Consider the following 25,815-nt stretch of genomic DNA (forward strand, 5'->3'; position numbering starts at 1 on the left):
TATACACATGGAAACCATTTTTAAACCTAAAAATTTTATGGCACTGTTACGCAAGACTGAAATGAATGATTTAAGTCTTGCTCTGCAGTAAATCATGGATATAATTAGCAAATGGCATACTGCACAAGTAATTTATCATTATTTGGAGGGCACCATTCCAGAAGGATTCAAAGATCTGCAGACCTACTGCATTGTTTCTAAATAAAGAACTATAAATACAGATTCTATAAAATATTAATATTATTACACTACATTATGATTGCAGCATGTAAGAACATATAGTTAAAATAAAAAGTAGTCAATAAAATAAAAAAGAAATCGAGTAATAAAAAAAGTACAAAATATATTTAGCTTCTGTATTTGAAATTAGCATTATCTACTGTTTTTTGCAGTCCTTTAAATTTGTACTAATGGCATTTCTAATGCTCAAGTAGTAAAACGTGTAATTTACCTACCATAAGCGCTTTTCTAGGATTAGCTTGGATACAGTTTTAAAACATATAAGATTATTTTCATGAATTAACTATATATTTGAATCCCACACTAAACTTTTATTGTTCTTCCTATACTTTAAAAGAGGTAGAAGATATTACATGCATAATAAATATTCATATACAATCATAAAGACATATCCAAAAATAATGTACATCTAAGCAAATGTACATCTTAATTTTTGCAGAGGACTTGTTAGCAGTGCAGAATTCCTTTTAAAGGAAGAAGTACGGAAATCCTCACTAAAAGTGACAGGAATCTGAAAGACCTGCAAGCTGTCAATATTGGCAATTATTTCTATGAGGCAGCTCAACAAGAAGAAACTCTTTTCTTTAAGTAGCTTTTTTCCTAAGTGATCCAAAAGACAAAGGCAAGCCTTTTCCAAATGGTATAATGGAAATATTTGTTTTGAAAACTTCTTCCCCAGTAAAAATGCTATATAATATTATGTAGTTCACCAAACCAGCTGGAAAGTTACCTGTTTTCAAATAACCTCAAAAATTGAAAGGCTTTCAAACTTTTGTTATTTAAGCTACAGGCTCAGTTGAAAGGCTGGTAAATACTTGGGAAGCTGCTCCTCTCACTGATCACAGGAATTTACTAATGAGATGCAACACCAGAACACTCAAATGACCATATAGCACTGTGCAAGCAGGCTTACTGACCATGAATAGTAGCTGGATACATGCTGCAATTCAGACAGCGCTGAAGTAAATCACAAGTAGTGGAAATTCTAAATCCATAATGTAATCCTAAAGCTAAACGGTGAGACATGAGAGCTTTACATCAACCACATTAATCGTCCTTTTTAGAGGAGAAAAGTGCAGCACCTCAAACAAGAGGTGTTCAGCAGAGGAAGAGATAGTAATTAGCATGGTTCATGCTTCAGGCCTGGGTCCACACAGCTTAACAGAAGAAATCAGATTTAAACATTTCAGTGCAACTTCTGAGTCTTCCACAATCACCTAATTAAGTTCTGGCGCTCCACCAACACGAAGTAGGGGCTGCATTTCAGTGGGAAATGTGCAAAAGCAAACAGTTCCTACCGACTTGCAAGAATCACTAAACTGAGACGGATCACGTCTGTCTGGGCTTCCCTGGTCTCAGGTGAGAGTCTGAGCACACACCTACTCATCACAGGCATTTTAGGGTAGGGACAAGGGGACAGAAGACACTGGCTGTCTATTTGTTTGCATTTCTGCAGGGCTGTTTGGGAGTGTGCAAACTCTGACAGCTGTGCTGCCAGTCAGAACGTGAACAAATATTAATGCTGTTTTTACAGCATGTACACACTGCAATATTTTTGAGCTGTTTTCTGTTATTATGATGTTTGTCCTACCAGTTACTGTAAACAGTCACTAGTGACCTCTGACACAACTTGGGTATTTCAAGTGTTGCCTAAGAAATAATCAGATTGGTGAAGAACAAGTACCAGACATTATAAGGTTAAATGCTCTCACTTTTGAGTTTTCACTCCTCTTAATTGAAAAGCTCTTCCTCAGCATCCCCTATGCCTTTACGGAAATCTTTAACACAATTATATTGAGCACTTCCTTTTATTCTAATGATAGTTCAGTGTGTGTTTGCATTGCACATCAAGTGACACCATTAAAAAGTGTGTCCCAGCATTGCAGGCGCTATGTCAACCGTTGGATAACTACTTCTCCAGGGAAGAGAAGTTTGCAATACCGGCTCCACTGATGTTGCTAAACAGCAGGAGCTGTTCAAAGAAGTAAGTATATGTAAAAATGGGTATAAGTGACTTAAAATATGCTAACTAGAAGAAATACTAGTAATATTTTGTACTTCTAAAGCACTTTCCGTCTAAAGGACTGGGCACAACAATGTACTCTTATTTTGAATTGCTAAGCCTTGAAGTCCTTACATTTTCCGCTCGAAGGCCTCTTCACTGAGTGAGCTTCCTTTCAGCAGAGGAGATCTGGACACAGCTTGCCACCAACGCCATAAGCATTGGACTGAAAGAAGACACTCACTGAGACAGTGTGATAAAAAGTTCAAATCTCTTCTAGCCTCGGTACACTGCCTCTGTGGTGCTCCCACCTCTTGCATGGCTAGAAAGGAGATCTAAAGCTGACGGTCTGAAATTGGACTCAACATGTAGCAACACACTGTGCCACCTTTGCAATACAGGACTGGCCAAATAACATTGTTCAAAGGGAACTATTCAAAACCTCTCTCTTCCCTTTTAGATCCAAATATTGGCAGTGATTAGTTTACTTCAAAGCAATCTTAACTGCTGCTATTTCAAGGGCAAGCGTTGGGAGAAGGGAGTAGGATGGAGTAAATCATCTTTGAATCTTTTCAATTCAGTGTGTAAGTATTTCCTAAATTCAGTAATTGTGCAGATATTTAGATGCTATTTCATCCATTCAAATTAACAACCAGCTATGCCCCTGTACAAGTCCCCATACCGATGACAAAACAGAGTTACAAGCTGCTGTGGGAAAAAGCCCAACCTAACCTCAACCAAACTAACCAAAACCCAAGCCAGTTTCAATGCAAAACCCAAAGGACCGCTAATTCCCAGGAGTCTATTAGCAACTGCAATATATATGTCCAAAGAATACTACAGGGGACAAGAGAGGTAGCCTATGATTCTTGTTAGAAGACAACCTGTTTGTATCTCGTACTTTGAAGAAAGGTTTCAGAGAATTCATCCTAGTGTAATGACTACCCTGGTAGTATTGCCAAGAGCAGTGTCTGGATGAGTTATTTAACACTTAATATCAGTTCACATAAATTAACGTTGCCATGTAGGAGTGAGGGAACATGACTTTTTCAAAATAATTCTCTACATTTCATATCCAAGAGTCATTTTTCATTGTTCGCAAAGGCAATGACCATCCTGATCTTGCTAATTCTCTGGCCGTTTGCATCCCTGAAAACCTTTTCACAACAGAGTAGAAAGAGAGAATATTCCAGTGTGTACAATAAAAAAAAAAAAATCTTATAGAGAATAATTTATCTGGGCAACATAATCACAGTTCTGATCTATCTGCCACTCTGGTTTACAAGACACAAGACATCTCACGAGAACTATTTTATATCAGGATACAGTAAAACAATAAAAATTCAATGCTCCTTGTAAAATCTGCACAAAAGCTTGGTAGATAACTGGAAACAGACTTGTTGCCCAGTAGAAACAGGTCTATTTGTATAGCAGGTTGTATAAAGAATGCAGATGTATAATCTATGCAAGCTATCACCAGTCCTGCTCAGAACGCAATCTGATCATACTAGTCATAGGAATTATCTGCTACGGGCTGTGCAAGGAGACCACAGCCAGATTATAAATAGATTTAGAGATTTTAAGGCCAGAAGGGACAATTATGATCATCTAGTCTGATCTGCTGTACAACACATGATAATTCCTGCATCAAATCATAACTACAATCTGAAACAAAACTTAGGTGGTTTAGTTTAAACATATTCTGTTTCAACCACAGCAATGAAGAAGAATCCAATACGTTGTTAGGTAAACTGACGGGTTAAGTATTTTCACTACTCAAAATGTGTGCCTCTCTCTAGCTTGAATTTGTCCAGAGTCTGCTTCCTACTACTGAACATTGCTACACTTTTCCCTGCTAGATTAAACAGATTTTTTTAATAAAAAAAATCTATTCCCCAAGGAAGGTACTTGCAGACAGCAAACCAATCACCTCTTCACCTTCTCTCACTCTTGTGTGGAACACCCTTCCCAGTTTTTCAATGTCCTTTTAAATTATGGGTACCCACTAAAGCTTTGATGAAATTTCAACTTGATATTAATCTTACACAGTTCAAGACTGTGTTTACATCCATAGCTATAGCAATCAACTAACAGCTTATATTCTGTTGCTTCTCTGCCATAATCCTAGGCCAGTTCAACACCTCTCGTATTTGTTCCTTTACATTTTGCTGATTTAAAATTCATATTGTCGAAAAAAGCCCACCTGACAAAGTGACTAATCAGTGCCTCGCCATGCATTTTAGCATCTTACCATTTTTGTGCCATTGGTAAATTTTATCAACAGTGATTTAATATACTTTTCCAAATAATGATGGAATACCAAATAGATGGAGCTGAAAGCACTGCTGTGGAACTGCCAGTTTATGTGCCACTTGTCTCTGTATGCTGCGTCTTTTTGGTGATGGGGATTGTCACATGGAACTTTTACAAGCCTTGAGAGAAAGTGAGAAACTTGATAAAACTTACTTTCATGAAATAAAATTGAATTAACTATGTTACCAATTCTTAATTAGTTAACAAATTCATTCTGTAATTTTACCCCAAACTGATGTCAGGGTAGTCTGTTATAATTTCAAGGTCTTAATATTCTTTCTTTTTGGAAATAGTAGAATAGCCAGAGCTTTTTTACTACTGTGGGTGCTCTAGAACTTGCTCTGTGTTCCAAGACTTGGTTTTTTAAATGAACTTCAATGATTTGGAGAGCTCTTCAACCAGGGGTTTTAAGACTTTATCTGTGAGTTATCCAGTCTCATTCATTCCAAAAAATGTTAAAATGTAGTGGGCTACAGCATTACAGCCTCATTACTTAATGGCAGAACTGTATCATTGGAAAATACTTTTAAAAACCATCATGCTTCTCTCTGAGAACAGAAGAGATTTAGTCTTCCATGCCATGGTTGTTAATTTTTTTATCCACTCCTGTCCAGTATTAGCAAGATACCAATTGTTAAACCTGCCAGATCTACAGAATTTTACCCTGTTCTCCATAACCCTAACAGCCACATGCATATTTTTACTATTGCTTTTAGTTTCCCTTATCAAATCTCTGTACTTCTTAAATATTTATATTTAGTGCTGTGGGCTTCTTTATTCATTTTTCACACTTACCACGCAGCTTCTTAAAAATCTGTACTGCACCCTATACTCCCTTTCCCCACTGAATGCCCCCCCCTTCCTTTTTAAATAAGATTTCTTAAGGCGTTTGTTTGTGGCGTATGCCCCTCTGCACCTCGTAGTGCTGCTCCCCAGTACAGTGAGGGCTGTGCATCAGTACAAGTACCCCAACACCTAATGCTTTGGCAGCCAGTAGTGGGGTTTTGACAGTCACTCTGGGACAATGTGAGTTGCAATTTGATCCTATACGTTTCTAAACAAGCTATAGTTTTCTTTCATGCAAAGGAAATGAAATCAAACATCTTATAATTCCAGAGCATACTGCTTAATGAAAATATTGAAAACATTTTCCAGCATTTTTTATTTTACCATTGAAACAGTTATTGATAACCTATTTTATCCATTGTGCAGTAGATATTTTAGAAATGAATTGCTGTATGGTTTAATTAGTTCATTATTATGCCTATTCTTACACGGTAATTTCTTTTATCATTCTAATCATTCACTTCACACTTTTTAAACCAAATGGAATATCAAAGGTTCCGTAGGATTATTTTTGGATCCTGCACATGTTTCACCACACAATTAATCTGTTTGTCAGAAATACTAGTTAACTTCTTCTCTTTAGTACTTTCCTTTACTAGTGATTTTTCTCTATTATTTAAGATGAAACTACCCATACCCTGTAAAAGGACAGACTTTTGATGCTTTTGACTCAGTTTATTAAAGATTTTTCAATTGTGCACTAGGCATTACAATAAAATATTTTAATTTTTATAAAGTTTTCTAATTGAATATTTGCCTTTATTTATGTCTTATCTGCAATATTTATTTAGTATTTTTACATGTCTTTACTTAGCTAAAACGCAGAGAGATAAATACGGTTGTTACTTTGCAGGGAAGATTCAGTACATTAATATAAACTGTACACTAATTCCCCCAAAGCATATATATATGTTGTAAACCTGAAGACTTTTTACACAGCTGCTTATTGCTAAACAGTGCCTTGTCCAGAAGGGGACAATCTGTGTCTCTAATTGCTGTCACTGAAGCTGAGATTCATTATGTGACTTTCCCATTAAAATGTGAGCATTAATTTGTATAATGAAATATCACCCACTGCAGTGTTCATTAGCCATGCCCTACTGTATACTGCACATTGTTAGCTACCTAGAAACTGTAGTTAATTTCACTAATGGATATTTCCCTACTTAGTGTTTGGTAGGAAATTTATACTGTAACATTACCTCTTAAACTTTTAAGGAAATTTAAATTCAATCAATTATTTTCAACAAAAGTTTGGGATGTCATTAAGACAGGAGAAAAGGCATGCTGTACAATGTTAAGGATGGGAAATCTGGAGAAATCTAGAGAAATGAAAAGTCCTTTTAGTTCATCTTAGAAATGTAAGAATAAAGGATGTTCAATACCAAAATTGTCTCCTCTTGGAGCACACATACCCATTTTCCTTAATTATTCATATTGCTCATCCCACTACAAGCGCCTTCAGAGAATGGCAACAGGCAGTCTTTTTTTAGGAAGAAAATGTGAATTGAATTCATTTAAAACAGCACCATTTTTACTGTATTTCATCAGTTCATCTAAGCAAGTTTTAAAATTGGCTAGTCACATCTCCAAGGGAAAATGTAGCAACACTGTAAATGTATATAATACGTCTAATACATGTAAGATGTGTGTCATACATATCGTAACACACTCTCAGTCAATGGACACAGCCCCGCCAAGTTTTTTCTTCCTATCCCTCTCTTTCTTAGGTTTCTTCTGTTTAGCACAAGCCAAACCTTCTTCAGGGATCTACTTTGCTCGTGCACATTATTCTTTTTTCATTAGTCAAGGGATTTAACTGTGCCAGTCATACTGGGAATATACCTGAGCACCTAATGACCACACAAACCAAACTGGTCTATATCTGCAGTAGCTTCTGAATACTAACACAAGGTGCAAAGAGGTGCTAGAGCTAATCTGAAACTGGCCCCTACATAATGGATCACTTGTCAAATGTAGAACAAAAGAAATTTTAATTTTTTACACTTCACTGTTTCTGTGCAGTCCAAAGGCCTAGGCATGTGAAGTAAAAACCACACCTATTTATTTGATTTCAGTGGGAATTGAGAGTGCTCAAGAACATAAAGATGCTCAGCTCCCTGAATGAAGGAACCTTAAATTGCTACCCCCAGAGGGGAAAAATGGAAACTCTGGAAGCATCTGCTCATGGCACATTATAGGTCTAAGATACTTAGATGGTTTTCTTTTTCACAAAGTCTGAGCATCTCTAAGCCTTCTGTGTTATAACCTTCTCAGCTGTATTATATATTATTTTATAACCAGGAAGCTGAATCACAAAGTGGCCAGTCCACCCACGTCTACTATGCACTACTGGTGCATATACATGCTTTGCCCTTGTTTCTGCATCTCTTCACACAGTGAGTTTGTGTGAGTTGAGCAGGTAGCTCTGAAGAAGCAGGACCATATAGCCCATCCCTATTCACTGGTCAACAGAAAGAAGTCATCTAGGAGGGCTACAAGAGTTCTGCCTGTCCACTCTAAGCCCCAAGGCCCTGAAGCATTTTACCCTCAGAGTCCTTCCTCTCTTCTCTCGGGGTTGTACTGCGGAACTGTCTCGTCCTTCAACTGTTTTTAGAGCAAGAAAAAGGAGAAACCGATTTCACATAATTATGCCCTTTTCTTCTTATCATATGGGAACAATCAGAAATCATATCTCACTATCTTCCCCTTAAAGCTCTTCCTGGCTGAATATCATTGAATTAGATAAGAAGAAAAATCCTCTACAATTGCGTGTTGGGACTCAACTGAGCGTGCTAAATAAAACCTTGATTGGTTTTTTTTTTTCCCTTCAGAAGCTTATTATATGATAGCAAACTACAGAGAAACTGAGACTCAGTGTGGAGAAGGTTGCAACCATGAAATACCCAACGGGAAAAAGAAGCAACCCAAGCCACCAGCTAATTCTTCTAAAACAGAGCACAGCTTCCTCCTCTTGTGGAGGATTAAACGGCTCCTCTAGCTTTTTTGGGCCAAATGCCACAGAAGCACCTCCTGGCTGGATCAGACTTTGGGTCTTGTCTTGGCACGCGTAGCAAACCAACCTACTCGTGTGCCTCCAAACACACAGATGTTCGAAGGAACCTGACTTCTGCTGAACTGCTTGAGCTCATCTCTAACAAACAGGTGCTGTGAGAACAAGAACAGTAATTGAGTTAATGTAGTGGAGAAACACAGTAAAGTGTTTTTTATCAGTCAGTTATATGATCCAGGCATATAATAAAGACAGAGTGTGACATAAAAGGCAGGAAACTGTCCCTGGTAAGTATGAGCTAACCAATATTTGTTTAATAACTGGTATCTCTTACATCATTTCCACTTACTGCAAAGCAACTTAATTTTTATTTAATAACTCTAGTAATTTGCCAATTTACATTTTTATAATATTTATTAGGATTATTTCCAATATGTAAAACATTGCTCCACTTAAACATACTCTTGTCATTATTTACAAATACTTTGTTCTCAACCTAATGGAAATTGATCTTTATCTATTTTAAAATTATAACGATTTTTAAACATATTGCAAATGTTTCAACAGTCTGTATGATGTTTTCTTTTTGTTGTTGTTATTTTATACATGGTTTATTTTTTCTCATTTTAATTTTGCTTAGTTTTAATATGCAAGTTTTATGGAATATCTCCATTGCAATTAATTTACTTTCCATTAGTTCTAAGCCACAAATAACAAATGCGTAATCACTGCCATCTTTAAAACAAGAGCAAAATGACCACTATATAATAAAGCAAAAGGGAGAGATGGGTATCCTTGGGTTATTTTAAAGAATTTTTTTTTTTTGCATCTCCAACAGTAAAAATATCAAACTGTTTAAACCTCATAGTTACGAGATTATTTTCCAATAAAATAAGTACCATTTATTTACTTTTACTACATTAGAGAGTACACAAATAGGGTTTTCACTGTGTTTCTTCTTCTTCTTCTTCTTTTTTTTTTTTTAAACAAAGTCCAACACACAGAAAAGAATATTCCTGCCCTAAATGGTTTGCAATCCAATCAGAGAAAACTACATTAGGGTGCCAAATTTTAAAATTCAGATCAAACCAGTGTGGTATACTCCTACTCTACAATCCAAAGAAAGAAGAATAAAAATACAATGACCAAACTTTCCCATCTCAACAAGGAAATTTTTTTCTTTAAATAATTTTCAGCTTTCATTTTCAATTTTTCAAAATCAGGCCTCATGTTTGCAAACCCAACATTAAGTATTACACTTGTGCAAGCACATAGGAGAAACATGACTGCTGATTTTGGGAAAGAAGGAAAATAATGCTTATCTGATACTTCAGTGAGATAAAAATTAAAAATTAAGTCATTCAAGTAGGAGGTACAACTGGAAAGTACTTCTTCACGCAGTTTATTTTACCTATCAATTAGAAAAGTAGCAGTAAAATTCTGAAATTCATTTAAAATGGTTTAAAAAGAAAATGACTCCACAATTACAGTGCCCACTATGTCTGTTTCCAAAGAGAAGTATCCTGAATCTTCAGTTTTGCGTACTGTCCCAAGGCCTACTACAATACCTAAGACTTGGAAGAAAACAGCATCATATTGGCCATTTACAGAATTTCTAGTGATGTCAACAGGACCTGAGGGTATCGACACTGTATGTCAGATTTCAATTATGGATAGAGTAAGTCTTCTTAAACATATACTGTATCTCTACATGAACCTTACCAAGCACATATGTAGTTTTAAGCAAACAAGGTATTATAATTTAAATGGAGTGGTTATAGTTTACTAGTATTGAGAGCAGTGCACCCAATAAGTGACGTACCAAAATAAAGTGAGAATCCAGACGAGTAGTAAGTCTCTGTAGGGTAGAAATGCTGTGATTGTTACTAAAATAAAACGTGGTAAGTTTTACCATGGTGCAAAACATGCTAAGTTTTATTACTTACAAGTACTAAGTCAGGTGAGTTCTAGTGAAAAACAATGCAGATCCATGAAGCTGATGTATTCATATGAACAGCGAGAGGTTAAAAATGAGCATGCTAAATGGAGCAAAAATAGTAACTCTGAGAAAAACATACAGAATCCCTAAGCAGATGCTAAGGAAGGCCTTTGAAGCAGTTACTATAACTAAGTCTGAAACCAATAGGCTTATGCCTATTGAAGGACAAGGGTAATTGAAGGAAACAGTGATGAAGCAGGGAAGGAGACAGAAATAACCTCAACTGGGAAAAGATGATTCTATTAAAGTGGTCTTTATCCAACAACACATTCCTTGTGCTTTTATTTAAGACTGTCATATATCTTTCTCAAAAGACTTTCTGCAACTAATGAGTCCAAATCTACACTGGGAATTAAGGCTCCTAGCCACATATTATGTTAACCCCCCCACACACATGGCATGTGTCGACAGTGCTCTGCTCACTTGTTCCTCTCACCTGTATGTATTCTCAAGTGGACCTTTAAGTGATGTGATGTTCTGAAAGTTTTTCCACAATAAGGGCAGTCTTTCATGGCAGAACCAAGGCTCCTGTCTCTCAGTAAAGCTGGCTGCTGGACTCCTACAGATCTCCCAGCTTCTTCTCCAATGTCTGCAACACAGAAATGTTCTCACATCACTTCAGCACATGTCAGAAGTTGTTCTCACTAAAACTGCTAACACAACACAAAGTTAAACATGTCAATACTACACCTGTCTATTTCATTCTTTAAATCTGACAGAATGCTGACAATTCATGTATTTTCTTGTTATTGTCTTAAATTATTTCATCTTTCCTATCATCATTTTAAGCAGCATATGGTACCTTTATATTGAACTGAATTATACAAGAAAAGAAACAGCTGTGTCAGCAGCTGGTTTGATTTCTTCTTTTGCTTAGTTCCTATTAATTTTTCCCCCAAAAGTTTCAGATTGTTGTTTTCCTGAATCTATTTCATTTATAAGTATTGTGAAAATCTGTATGCTTTTAGAGGGAAAAAGTTTGCATCGGTATATTAAAACGTCCCAAAACAAGAGAACTGCAGTGACAGGGGGTGCAACAGCAGTGACGTCTACACACAAAGCTCATCAACTTCCTACTGCAACATTTCAGCATTGGAGTTACAACACATGACCTACTGAGTGACCTAATATCATCGGAAAGGCAATGAAAAAAATTGGTCAGATGAGGGGGAATTCCTTCTCCCTCTCACCCGCAGCTCCTGAGTTTTCTCCTTCAGTGTTCACAGCTACACTTATTCTTTGCATCGTAGTGCAATGGGTGAGATTCCAGGACATCTCTTCTCTCTCCTGATATAAAGAAACAGTCATTCCCAGCCATCTTGAATAAGCTGCTATTATCCAAGCAGGCTACGAACAAAATAACTTACAAAAGACTGACATAAAAATTGCAAAAATGTAGGGCATTTTAAAAAAGTCATTATTCAAACCACACAAGGCTCGTCTACCATCTTGTACCTACAGGGTCATGTAATATCACATATATGTATCAATCCATGATTTCACAAAAAAGTACCATGGCAAATGTTGAAATTCTGAACCAGATTTACACTCCTGGCACACCACAGAGGTGCAATACACATGGACACATCATCACACGCCTATGCAAAAGCTGAGCGACCCGGGTCATATTGAGGTAGGGAGCATATAGTTAAAATCTGTATGCAGGCTCTTGATTATTTCAACCATAAACTACTGACTAAAAATGTTCTGTCTTTACCCATTTGATATGTAACTAAAACTGTCAGGAAACATAGTGCAGTTTACACAGCGTTGCCTTTTAAATGGAAGTGATGGGACATAAGAAAGACTTAAACATTTGGCTATAATAAAAACTGTTCACGCAGTAGCAGAGACCCAAATACCACATTTCTGGAAAAGGTAACACTAACAGGCATTTCATTATTTATTATAATATGGTCCCTCTAAACTATTTCACTTTAAGCTGAAAGAAGGGGATGACAGAGTGATTAAAAATTATATATATATAAATGCTTATCTTAGTCATGTATGTAATCAAGCTATTGCTATTTTTCAAAAGGCAAAATCTGATAGTTTTCACATCACATTCTTGTTTAACATTTTCTGATTGTTCTTAGACTGCAGAGTAAAAGCACAATATTTAAGTTAGAAAGCTAGTAACTGTCATTCTGAATTATTCACAAGTATGTAAAGTAACATACTGCAGGAGTTTATTTTGTCTTTAGGAGTCCAGGAAAACATATATAGGTGCTAGTCTATAACTCCAATCTCCCTAAAGAGTTTAGATTTTCCCCTTTTTTTTCTCCTCAAAACTTGTATATAATCATGTCTTAAGCTGCTTCGGGAAAAATGAATTCCTGAGTGCAAAAAGATTTTTCTGAAGTGCAAAATACAGAATGCATGATGATAAACTGCAGGATTTTATTTTGGTTTTCAATAAATACTATATGAGCATTATAGATAAATATATAGATAACACTAACAAGCCACTCAGGAGGAATTTACCGAATAAGTCTACTAGTTATGTTTTGCTATATGTCACTCTAAATGATGGCCTGTTATCCATTTGCCTTTTATCTTTCTATCTAGAATATGTGTGGCCCAATAAAAAAGAATAAATTTGTAAGATAAACAGCTCGCTTTGCAGATTTAAGAGTCTAATTTTCACTTTACACAAAATTGAATTTTTTCAAGGCAGCGAGACGATGGAGTTTACTCTAGCACTAATCCCTCTGAAAAAGCAAACTGAAAACAACAATGAAGCAAAGAAAGATGTGGGTGGTCTGAAGAGTTTTCTTTTAGATTTAAGTAGACATACAGTAGATAGCTCCAAAGGCTTTGCTCCAACAGGGGCCTTACCTTGAAGAATTTTTCTTCCCACAGTGAAAGCATTCCTAAGACTTTAAAGCTGGGCTGAGGGGTTTTCTTTTGAATTCCTCTGCCTACAAAGCCCACCGAAGCGCTGGAGGCCATCGCTACCTGAATGAGCAGCTTTACATCTAAGTTCTTTTATTTCAAACAATGAAAAGATATGTTCAAGGCTGCCGACACTCCCCATCAAATGCCACCCCAACTTCTTACTAGGGCCCCATTTGGGGAAATCATACCTATTTGTCAAGGCACTTAAGTTTAAAATGTGTTTAACTTTAAAATGCATTTAAGTCTCACTGACTCTGTTACCAAGGTTTTCTTATACCGAGTCTCTTAAAGCAATCTATGGAAAGTGAAAGGTGGGGGGCAGGGGAGAAAGTGACACAGAAAAAGGAGGAGACATCAGCAAGGAAAAACTTAAGACGCAAACTGGTGAATACAGACGATGCCAACAACAGTGTATGTGGCAAATGAAAAATCTTCAGCTCTACCAATAATCGTGTATTCTACACCTCTGATGTCCCCTTTCTCCTGCTATTGAGTCCTCCTTCCTAAGTAGAAATTCCCAGTTCTGTTAAATTGTGCAAAACTGTAGTAAAGTTTTACAGAGCTGCAGAACTAGGATTAGCCCCAGCAAATTAATTTAATTTATGATTTACTCGGGATTTGAGCTATGGTTGTTGGGCTGCTCAATTCCGAGGATAAAACATCAGGAAGGAAAGAGAACACTTACTTATCTTACAGCCATTGTGGTTCACCGAGTTATGTGGTCTACATGATGTGCACTCGATGCACGTGAGATTAGACTGCTTTTTTTACTATCTGCTTCCATTATAGGCAGGTCTACGTCCTGAATGTCTTCCTGCCCATCCCTACCTTTCCTGATTGGAGTGCAGGAAACAACAGAACAGAGTATAAAATATTGTATAGATGTACAAGCTAGATGTAAGGCTTCCGAGCCTTGTCTCTGAACTTAACTTTCCCTGAGCTTTCCTTTGACTTTGAAATCATCTGTTCACAGCAAAAGTCATGGACAGAAGTGCAGAAAGCAACATTCAGTTCTATATATGAAACCGGTCTTTGTGTCAGTATAAGGAGAAGGCAACAACTGTGAGACCTCCAGCTGCTATGTCTGCTGTACCTGCTGGGCGGGCGATACTGCTCCATGGCACAGGACACAGAGGAATTCAGCCATGAAGCAGCTTCTGGGGTGGTATGACAGGGACATCTCTTGTGCACCATGCCTCAGCTACACTTAATAATTGACTGTGCGCATGTTCTCATGGGACAAATGCAAGGAAAGAAAGTTCACTTTAACATCCATATGAGAAGGTGGCGATTAGCCGCATAACCAAAGAGCCAATTTGGCCAAAACATGAGCAAATCTATTTGCTGCACAGACTGAAATTAAAATTAAGCAAACCATAAGATCAGTATTTGAAGGACTAGCCCTTCTTCAGACAGATGCCCACTTCGCAGGAGAGGAGGGACAAAAAGCCACCACTCCTCGCCTAGCATGGAGCTGATCCATGTAGTGCTGCAGGCTGCTTTCACATCCCCACGGTACCCGGAAAGGAAATTTCCAGAGCACCAGATAATCCCAATAAACAGTTTTGAGCCAGCAGCACTTTTACTGTAGCAGGTTAAAAGAAAGTGAGAAACACACCAGTGAATCCTTTTTTACAGCAGGTATCTTACTAGGTATCAGAAATGGTCTACCCAGAAATGAGCCACTGCCACGGCTGGCAGTGCCCTCAGCACATGGATAGAGATGCTACAGACACAATGACAACTTCAGTGGATATTTCTAGAAAAGAGAAGACAAACTTAGGTGGATAGTGAATCTGTGTACTCAAAGCAGAAGCCCTCTAGCCAGTCATATGAAGAGCAAAAGAAAAAGAATTATTTGAAATGTACATATATGTTCTGTACGACTGGTCTACCTGTCTGGGATGAGTCTACAAATGGGATTAGAAAAGGATTGATTGCTTCTGTAAAAAGAAACCTGTTTTCAGTTGGTTAGGTAGCAGCACTGACTTCAGTCATGTTAGCAGCCAAAGTTTCAAAGGAGCACCTACTTATATGCCCCATAAATTTTACCAGAGTATTTATATGCTGCGTATATGTGAAAGTGCAGGGATTCACAAAAAAGTGCTTTCATGTTCAAAGGAGCTAAATTACAGTCCTCATGCAGACTAAATTATCAATGAAGTCAGTTGGAATTTGTCGACCCGAGGATTGCCAAATTTAGCCAAAACCAGGCAATCACATCGAAAAGGTAACCAACTCACAAAATAGGTTATCACGCTTACAAGTATGTGTTTGCTCTTGCACATTTTTCAGACACTAAAGAATCCTTTGAAAATGTGGCCAGAAGCCTTTAAAGCTGCACATAATCCCAGGTTTTCACATATTTCTGAAATTCAAAATATTTGTAGTTCTTTAGAACTGCTTGTGAAAGTTAATGAAACGTGGTGCAACGAGAAGTAGTAGTGACCACAGTTATTTTTTTATGACCTATAAACCACCCAGATTAGCCCATTTTGTGGCAGGAAAAATTATATCCTGAATCTAATGTCAAGAAGGGAGTCAGAAGATATTCAGTGTGTTAATCCTGTCACTGCTGCCACCTTTATGCAAGCATGCCTGGACTCAACCACCTAATTCCCTGGGAAGCAGTACAGGATACACAAAGTTTCTCGGAAAACATGCTTTACCTTTCTTGCCTATTCCTTAGAAAAAGCTTTAATAATACTGAAAATAGTGGAAAACAGGAATATAATTAGAGATATAATTAGCCATATTTTTCTAGCTACCTGAAGTAGCTTCAATTAGCATGCTTTGAGGTAAATGAGAACAGAATCTGGCCCAGTGCTCGTAATTTGAAATTAGAATCCTATTAGCAGATGTCACTACACTTTTTTGCTAGTGAAGTTCGTGGCTTCAAATGAAAGAGTCTAATATTATTAAATATTACAGTTATATTTTGGGCCTCCGGAAAGAGTTACTAATGTCTTAGGTCAGGAACAACTCGCTGTCTCTATTGTTTCATCAAGGATTTAGGTTTTATAATGACCATATATGGGAATCTTAAACTGTTAGGCATTAATATGGATTGGCAGAGAATTTGTTTAAACAGAGAGCTATTTTAGAAGAGAATTGGAAAGGAGGCCTACTAGTGAGAAAGCAGCATTCACATTGTCTGTATTATTAGAAATAAAGATTATACCAAAGGTTCCACTGGTAAATAAAAAGATACTGCTTCTGACATCAGACTTCCCACTTAGCCCTCTGAACCACACAGGCAAACAAAAGGCACAAACTGCCCTGCTACCGATTAGTGCATTAGCAGATTTAAATTTAAAATACAATCTAAATCAAACTGAAGTAAAATGCCCATAACCATTTACATGAGGTAAGACTTGCAACATTTAGAAGTGGGCAAACGGTAGTCATAGCCAATACCTCGAGCTACAGGGGAGCTATCTAGGCATTATTTCAAGCACAAGAGAAAAGGAGCTAAAATATTCTAAGCAATTTCTTAGTAACCGGTAGGCTGGTGACTTGGGGGCAGCACGCACACCTTAAGCCCGAACCTGGAGCACGACACACTCGATTGGTGGTTTTCACACCCCATGGGTGCAAAACACTTTGCACGACAACACTGCATGTATGCAATTGTTGGTTATATCTTAATGCTTTTCACTGTGGTACGCATTCTGAGAAACACGCAAGAGGCTGAATATACAGCACAAAGAGGCATCAATAGACACATAACCAAAATTAAGCTTTTGTTTATCACAAAATGTTTCTTATCCTCTTTTTTCATTTTAATCAAATTCCCTACAGAGTTTTTGTTTTGGCGTTCTCAGCAGTCTTGCTTTTCAAACTGTTCTAAAACTTTAAAACCTTTTAAGATAATCAAAGTTCAAACAGTTTCTGAGTACATCATTTTAGCTGCCTGATTTGTTTAAAGAATTGTTTGACCAAAAGACACAGAAAATCAGACGTAGTACTTAAAAAACAGGGTTGTTTACTTGCCATTAACTTACAGAACTCAGTGTGGACTGAAAATTAAGCACATTGAAAAACAAATGATTTTTCTAAGAGAACGTTTTTTGCATGAGACCTTTTTAACTGTATCTTTCTTTTAAAGAAAGAAGACATCTTAAGCACCTTACGGTATCTTTCATTTAACAGTTGGCAGAAGGGAACTCCAAGGATAAACATTGGCCTGTGTCTTTCTCTTTAACCAGCTGAGTGATCCAAGCTTTTAATAAAGCTGTTCCAATTATTGTAAAAGTCATCTAGTACCTTATAGCCACAAATATTGACAGTTTATTGCACAACGCATTCATGACATTTGAAGGTCGCATCATACATAATACATACACTTTTATAAAAGTGTCTGGAACAAAGAGATACATGATCAGCAATTACATCTTACCATTTGAGGGTATGATTTTATACTTATTTAAAATGAAATACTATATGAAATGCACATTGTTAATAAAACACAAAATAGTTCATTTTCTCTATTTATTGTTTTATTAGTCAGCGATACTGAGTTCAGTTGTACAAAATCAACAGAATGTGGTCCATGCCCCAAGAAGATTACAGTGAAATATCATTATACTGTAAACCATCACACACATTCTTAGCTCAGCATAAGAAAGTAAGCTTAAAACTTTAATCTCACTACTGTATACCTCTCCAGCCCTATTGAATTCAATGAAACTTCAACACTTAGATTTGAATCAGGACCTTAGCATATTATTGAAATATTAGTTCTGATAAAATTGAATCAAAATGAAACTGAAAAGAGTGCTGAAGAAATTTTTTTAATATATGCACATGCAGGCATATCCAACTTCTTCATCTTCTTCCAGTGCTCATCACTTTTAAGGCCATTCTAAAATAACACACACATGCACAAATGGTATAATTAAAAGGTGTAACTTGCAATTTATGCAGTCAGACCTGTGCACAGTCCTTCAACGAAGTCAACAAACATCGGAAATACACAGAGCATGGCCATGAGAGTGCTCATCTTTGGTTAAATGGTCTTCACTTCTATGGTATCACCACTAGATCCTGGAACCTCCAGCTACCTAATGAGAGCTAAGCTTGCAGCAAAATGACCTCGGATCACTACATTGTTCCCTCTAATACTGTTTTTGCTGGTTTGTTTCAAAATTTTGTTTGCTGTCTTCTTTCCTAAGCTCTTCACATACAAGACTCTTCCACCATCCAACTCCTTCACTTGCTTTTCAGTTCTGCTACTCCAAAACCATGGCTTTGAAATACCACTTCCTTAATTTGACTGTATAGATCAAAGCACTTCAGATCCCAAACCACTGAGTTTGCCAGATGAGGTTCATGAAATTCCACTAGACTTGTACAATCTTTCCACAGGAAAAGTGGATACTTTAGAAGAGGATGTACTTCGTCATTTATCAGAACAATGGGTCTGTTTGCTGTCTTGAATGTAATGCTAGTTACCCTCAGTGATGAGCTTCTGCTTGTTCTTGCTTTCTTCAGAAGTGCACATCTGAGCTGCCAGAACACCTTATTGTACTTCTCTGTCCAGAACATGTATCTTCACAAGCAAAGCAGATACTTCTCTTTGGATCAGCAATGCTGGGCTTAAATATGTACTCATGGATCTTTCCTTAGTATTTTGCCAATGTTCTTTGTCATCTATCCTCAAAATTTACTCTGCTGTTCATTTATACTTCTGATAGCAATGTTAGCTCCCAAACCTTCAATATGACATACTTTCTATGGTTTTCTCCTCCTTTTCTTAAAACAAGCTTAGAATATTCTGGATTTTTACCAAATGTTCATGCCAACAGTGGTCTGTGATTCTCATGTAAGCCTGTCTCACTAGTTTTCTTACCCAAACCCTTGACTTCCATGTTTTAGCTTTGATCCTGTCACCTAAATTTGAAATGGGCGCTTGATTACTGACCAGAGAGGACATGGTCTTTCCACACTTCATTTGTGGAAAGATTGTTTACTGCTTTTGGAGAAAATTCCAGTGGGGAATCTAAGCAGAGAAGCTATCCAACTGGACCATCTTTTGGATTTGTATGTGTTATTTGTAGGCAGGTGTTCAGGTACCAGATGGCCTTAAAGCCCATACTACTCAGGTTATAGCAGCTTCTACAGGCTGTCTGCATCATATTCCCATCTCTGAGATTTGCAGAGTGGCTACATGGAGCTTGATAAACACTTTTACCTAGCATTGCTCTCCTGATGCCAAGGCTAGATCAGATATCCAATTTGGGAGAGTTGCCTACAGTCCCTCTTTAATTAAGTACTCCTGATCTCCCACTCCTGGGATGGATTGCTACTGCTGATTAAGCTCCAGAAGCAAGGATCTGTGGAGGCAATTTCATGAGGGAGAAAATGAAGTTGCTAGCTAATAAACTAAAATAACCATTAACTGGACTTCTGTGAATGAATATATATTGCCGCCTTCTTGCTTCCATACTTACCCTGTTTCCTCCACATGTTAGCATCTCTACATACCTATAAACCAAACAGGTAAGGCATACTTCATTATGACCTCTATCTTGTTCCTAAACTACATGTGGGACAAAGAGAATCATTTGGTACAGTGTAGAGGCTACACTATGAAGAAAATCCAAGACGGTGTCAGTAAACTGTAGGAAAGACAGTGAATCTGGGTGGAAGAGAGTGGTATTGAACCTATTTTCTCTAGGTTCTTCCCATATGCCCAACAATGCAGAGTCTGTGAGATTTTAAAAGGCACAAATTAACACCCAACTCCACATAGTTCTCAAAATCCATTAACATCTCTTAAAATCTTTTGAGTACTTGTATGAAAATATTTAATAACTACACTAGCCAAGCTTCACCCTAAGTTGCTGGGCTTAAAGAAATCCAAAAACCAAACAAATAATTTTTTCAAGTCAGAACCACAGACTTGCCTACATGATAAGTAGCTCTCAGGGCACCAGGTATCATTGGAGAAGTTTTTGCATACTATTGATTAAGAAAAACCCTTTTCATTATTATTATCTTATCACAGGGTGGCAAAATCAGCATAGACGTACCGGTAGCAGGTCACCAGATTTTATAAAGATTCATTCTAATAAAGAAAAATGTAAATTATTTAAAATGTCACAGGAACATCTTTCTGTAGATGCCAGTAAGAAAGAAAGCAACAATAGAATCAGTCACATAAAAACAACTCTACAGGTAGCTAAATTACTAATTTCCCCTCAACAAAATGAGAAAGAATTAAAGACTGTCAATCCTCTTACATATTACTGATTACAGAGGTGCTGACAGAGTCTCCAAAAAGTGAGTAATGTCACGGTGTGTGTTACAACATTTGGACAGACTATGATAGTATAGACTTTTCCAGTATCTGTATTTTCTTACTTTTCACTTTCCAGTGCTGCCTTCAAACTAAGTGACTGTTTTGAGCTAATAGAAATACCTCTGTAAATAATTTTTCTTCCATTTAACTTCTTCGGTACATGCCACTTCAGTATAATTTCCAACTTCTTTCCCCATTTCACAAAAAATGAGCTGTACTTGAAGAAATACTTATGAGCAACTCTGAAATGCTGAATCTATTTCACTAGCACTCTTTTTCTATAAATAAAATATGTTAATTACATGAGTTTTGCTATAACAGAAAAATATTGATTAAATTCATTACTTCTAATCTTGAGAAGGGATCCTTTAACTGTTCAGTATTTTTTTTTCCTCATTGGTTTACCAGTGTATTGTGGGCATACTAAGACCATGATGTCTTTAAACATGATATTATATGGATGGGAGAATTAATTTTTTTATACTAATGAGGTATCTCAAAAAGTACATTACTGGGTCAACCTGTATCCATGTTTTGTAAAATAGCCTTAAAGTACACTGATAGAATAACATGCTATTTGTGAGCTATAAAAATATTAAATGCTGCCTATGGAGCTGATATATCAATAATCCAGTTTCCTTTTTCTACTACGAAAACACAAAATTTTTCATCTGAACTATCCTGGTAAAAAAGAGAAAAAATACTATTTTGAATGGTCTTCTCTGATTTAGCTGAGCTTGTGGCAATAACTGGTTTAGGCATAGGCTTCAGTATGCTGGAATGATCCTGAAACTAATTTTGCATGTGTTGGAGTTGGACTGTGGCCATGCACGTCAGTATGCTGGAACAGAGTTATCTAAATCCTGAGCCTTATTTTACATGTGCTGGTGTTGGACTGTGGCCCTGCAATCTTTTAGGTCTCCATCTGTAGCTATCAAAGCCAGGGTGTGCCCAGCCACTTGCTACTGCTCACTGCTTTCCTTCCACAGGAAAGCTACAGGCTCGCAACCACCCTCCCACACATCGGTGTGACTGGGAGCTCTTCAGAGTCCTGGCAGGTCTCATCAACCTTCCTCTAAAGCCTCTTTGCTGCCATGGCCAGCCTTTTGCAGCGCATCACACTTTTTATATCACTATAAACCTAGTTATCAAGTCCCACATCAGTGACGAGAAATATCAACCTCTCGGACAGATGTTCCCTCAGATTCAGTGAATTAATTCCTTTTCCAATACCAGGTAAAACAGCCCTCTAATTTTTAAGCAAGCTATGGAGACCACAGCTCCCAAACTGATGGAAGGCCTGAGTTTCCCAGCCTGACAGCGCTTTCCCTGTGACCATCAGCCACAGGGATTTGAAGTCCAGACCGTCTAGCAGAAGCTAGCAGTTGTTTTCGTCTGGGGAAGGGGACAAGAAAGATCAGGCACTCGGAAGCCACGTTCCTCCAAAAATACAGGAAACACTGGCTGTGCACAAATCTGGAACACCAACACAGAGGAATTAATGGGGACTGAGGAAAGCAAAGGTAGTTGTACAAAGTACTTATCACCCCCCTAAGATGAACTGGTAACCTCAGGGGACATACAGGCTGATAGTAAGGTGGTACAAAGTTTTTGCAAGCCTTCTTCCACTTCTTTACAGTTCCTCCACATTAATCCACCAGCAAATACATATTTTAACCCATCAGGATCATCTATAAAATTAGGAGATAATCCGGACTGAATTATTTGCAAGCACATTTCTCTACCAGAATTTAATAACACTTTGTCTCTATGGAGCCTACCCAACTGAGGAAACAACTTCACACTAAGGTCAAAATTAGACATTCGAATGAAGATCGGGCATTTTTTTGTGACTGGACAGACACAAGTTGGCTTACTGTCTGCCTCAGAGACAGAGGAAGACTTATTTTAGAAAAAGGAGGATTGTTCCATCTCTTAACTTATTAGCAATGCACTTTCTTCCAACTCCAACGGTAAAAGAAATTCAAAACCCAGGTAGTCTGCATGCACGGAAGCACCTTTTGTTTAATAAATAATTCAACCATGTATTCCTTTTTAATTTAAAAACGGTCTGACTGAACAGTCAACAGAGTGAACTAAAGTTGGCAAAATACAGTGTTGAAAAATTAAAAAGTGTATTCAAGGCCGTATTCATTTGCTTCACTTCTCATATACTGGAGAGACAGGCTGTGCTGAAGTTCTAGCTTTTTTTCTTTTTCTTTTAAATTATACACATACAGTCACATGATGCTCCCTTGATTTTGAAAGCTGCCTTGCCCTGGAATTAGTCTGTCTCTGTTACCAGCACAGCAGCCGCTGCTCCTCTACCTCACAAACATCAACACAAATTCAGCCAAAATGTTCTCATGAGCTCCTCTGCCATGCCTGTGAGGGCCAGACTTAACTATCGACCATCTCAGAAAACAGAAATACTGTAAAACATTCTGGAAATATTCAGACTATCATCTGAATGATGGTCCCACATATTAAAAAGTGTATGGTAAGGTACAGGAAACACATCTAGCTGCAAAAATCTGCAGATAATGATGCAATGAAATCCATCCCAGGACTGAATTTGTAACACACTATTGCAAACGCATACAAATACTTGGAACCAGTGAAGTGCATTTGGTACTGTCTGATCCTCTTGAAGACAGTCAAAAGCATATAGCGGTATCTTAAGTATGAATTCACAGGCTCAGTTTCTGTAAAATGAAATTATTAGCAGTAAGCAGTTGAGGATAAGAAGGAAAAAAGCAAAATCAACTCGTACACTTAGCCTTCTGCACTACAAAGTTTAAAAGAATTTCTTGAATCTTAGAGCAGAGAGCAAGGAAAAAGTAATGGTGTGGCAAAACCTCCTTATCTGAGATTCCTGGAGATCTACCCGTTCCCCCACACATCCCAAAGCAGCAGCAGGTACTGAATGCCTTCCTAACAAAGCACAACCTTTTAGTCTCCACTCTGTGGAGTGTTCGATTCCCATCACTGTGAATGGCTTTACAATGTTTTGCACCCTTTCTGATCAGTGTATTCTATACCAGTGGCCACACTGTAACCATCACACAATATCACCAACGTGAAATTACCAGCTCGATGATGCTCACATGACATTAAATGCTAACAGAAGGAAATCTCATCTCAGAAGGGTAAGATAGGCAGGAAAGAAGGTCTTTACAGGGAAGGAGAATAGGGGAAACCTAGCCCTTACAAAGTAACACTGACTTTTAAGAAAATGACTCAGCAATAACATATCTTTCAAAGTGGACATACTTATTTAAAACGCATCTTCTTAGAGCCACAGGATGACAGACATGAGTCACATTTGGAAGAGACAGAAGTTTCACAAGTACGTCTTGAATAATTCCACAGCATATGGAGGAAGACCAGCTTTTCACCAAATTTTCACTATTCTGAACAGTAGTAAAATTACCTGCAGTGTATGAGATGAAAACACTAACAGACCAGATAAACACTTTGTACAGATAGGAAACTTTCAACACTTTGCTCTGTTGTGACAAAACACCCTATGAATTATATGTACAAAATAAAGCTCTGAATCTGACAAAACCTGAACAAACACATCAGGATAACTGTAGAGATTGTTTAGACCCAAACTCCTACCCTGCAAGTCTGAGTATCTTAAGATTCTAATTTTGTCTGATTACGAGCTTACATTGAGACACTATGCAATAAGTACCATCTCAGTGAGCAGGCTAATTTAAACTCTGAGAATGCAGGCTACTGCATTTGTGGAGACACATGTTTCCATGCCTTTTCAGGATGGCACTAGTGGGAGCCACTCCAATAGCCTGGCAGGCCCACGCAGAATTTGGTACATAACAAGCTGGCTTGCAACCGATTACATTTGAAAGCTGTCTACAGTGGGACTGGCCAACCTAACAAAGCAACGTATGGGGTTGAGAAAAGGTGAACGGCAGTATAAACTGTTCAAATGAAACTGAAATAATTCCAACAATTTTACTAGTACTGGTTCTCTTCTGGTTACAGATTCTGTGATATCTCACTACAGATATGTGCCCAGTCATGAGGGTCATACGTATTTGTTTCAAAAAAAAGATCCTGTTGACTACTGGGCAGTGGAGCTTGCTGGTACATGCTGAAACATTTTAATAAGGGGTAGACAACCAAAGCCTGTCACTGCTTAACAGTCAGCAACTCTATACTACTATCATACCAAGTTTTATTATAAAACTGCAGGAGAGTAGCATTGTGTATTTAAAATAAACAATGATGGGAAGATACAACTTAGGAAAGGCAACTCAGATGCCAGACAGGACGCTGGTGAGTGTTGTGGATCAGTGGAATTGCATTCCAGAAAAGAATTGCTGGATAGACCGTCACATGCAGTACTGCTCCAGTGAGTGCTGTTCACCAAACAACATACTTCCTTCTCTGTTCTTTTCAATTAATATTTGTTTTAGTTATGTTGAATCACTGCTCATCTACTAAGATATTATTTGATTTATTTTTTTTTTAAGAAACTCCTTTCTTCTTGGATACACTTTCACCACAGGCTTTTTGAAGCATGAGAGTAAACACACAGTCCCTATGATGGCAATTTCCATTCATAGTTTGACAACTAAATGTTGTGATGCTACTTGAAACTCCTGCCTCTTATCTTTCAATTTTTCTTTAGGGAAAAACAGCACAGAAATATATTCTGTCATCTATTTGAAAAGATGCAGATATAATCCACCTATGATGATTGCAATTTTTTGAATTAAGACTGCAGTCCAAAACAGCAGTATGATCTACATTTTAACCACAGCTATTACAATAAATGAAACCAAACATAGTGATTCTCCACACATTTATCTTTATTCTGATAATGCTTTGCAAGACTTCTGGCTGAGAATGCTTTACACCAGTAAGCATTATTGAAAATATTCCCTGAAAAATATGCATCATAAGACCATAGTTAAAGCAGAAGTATAGATAGGAGATGGTATGCGTCCAGATCTTTCTTTGCTTTTCATCTACGGTGCAGAAGTTGCTAGCCATCGAACGTTTTAAATATCTGAGGGTCTTCGGATGGCAGACAACCAGCAACATAAGATCAGTTAGCAGTAGCTGACTGTCAACATCACAGGCAAACCCATTGCCTTTGGCATTATCAGGCACTTTGGTCAGCATGGTCATTTGAGGGAGCAATGGCAAACCCACCTTTCCCATCGGGA

At 37.5% G+C, this 25,815-nt stretch overlaps 1 protein-coding gene across 15 annotated transcripts in view; it reads right to left on the minus strand.

The window, feature by feature from the left end:
• The window catches only part of ZNF536 (zinc finger protein 536), a 357,567-nt gene that overhangs the window by 130,219 nt on the left and 201,533 nt on the right, over positions 1 to 25,815 (minus strand). For 14 of the 15 annotated variants that reach the window (XM_052797137.1, XM_052797134.1, XM_052797140.1 and 11 more), the window contains one exon: positions 10,850 to 11,002. The exons of the other annotated variant lie outside the window; for it this stretch is intronic. In XM_052797137.1, coding sequence (XP_052653097.1) covers positions 10,850 to 11,002 — 153 coding nt within the window. The remainder of the gene's footprint in view (positions 1 to 10,849; positions 11,003 to 25,815) is intronic. 15 annotated transcript variants of the gene reach the window in all.

The sequence above is a fragment of the Harpia harpyja genome, chromosome 9, assembly GCF_026419915.1.
Source record: "Harpia harpyja isolate bHarHar1 chromosome 9, bHarHar1 primary haplotype, whole genome shotgun sequence".
Taxonomy (NCBI): domain Eukaryota; kingdom Metazoa; phylum Chordata; class Aves; order Accipitriformes; family Accipitridae; genus Harpia; species Harpia harpyja.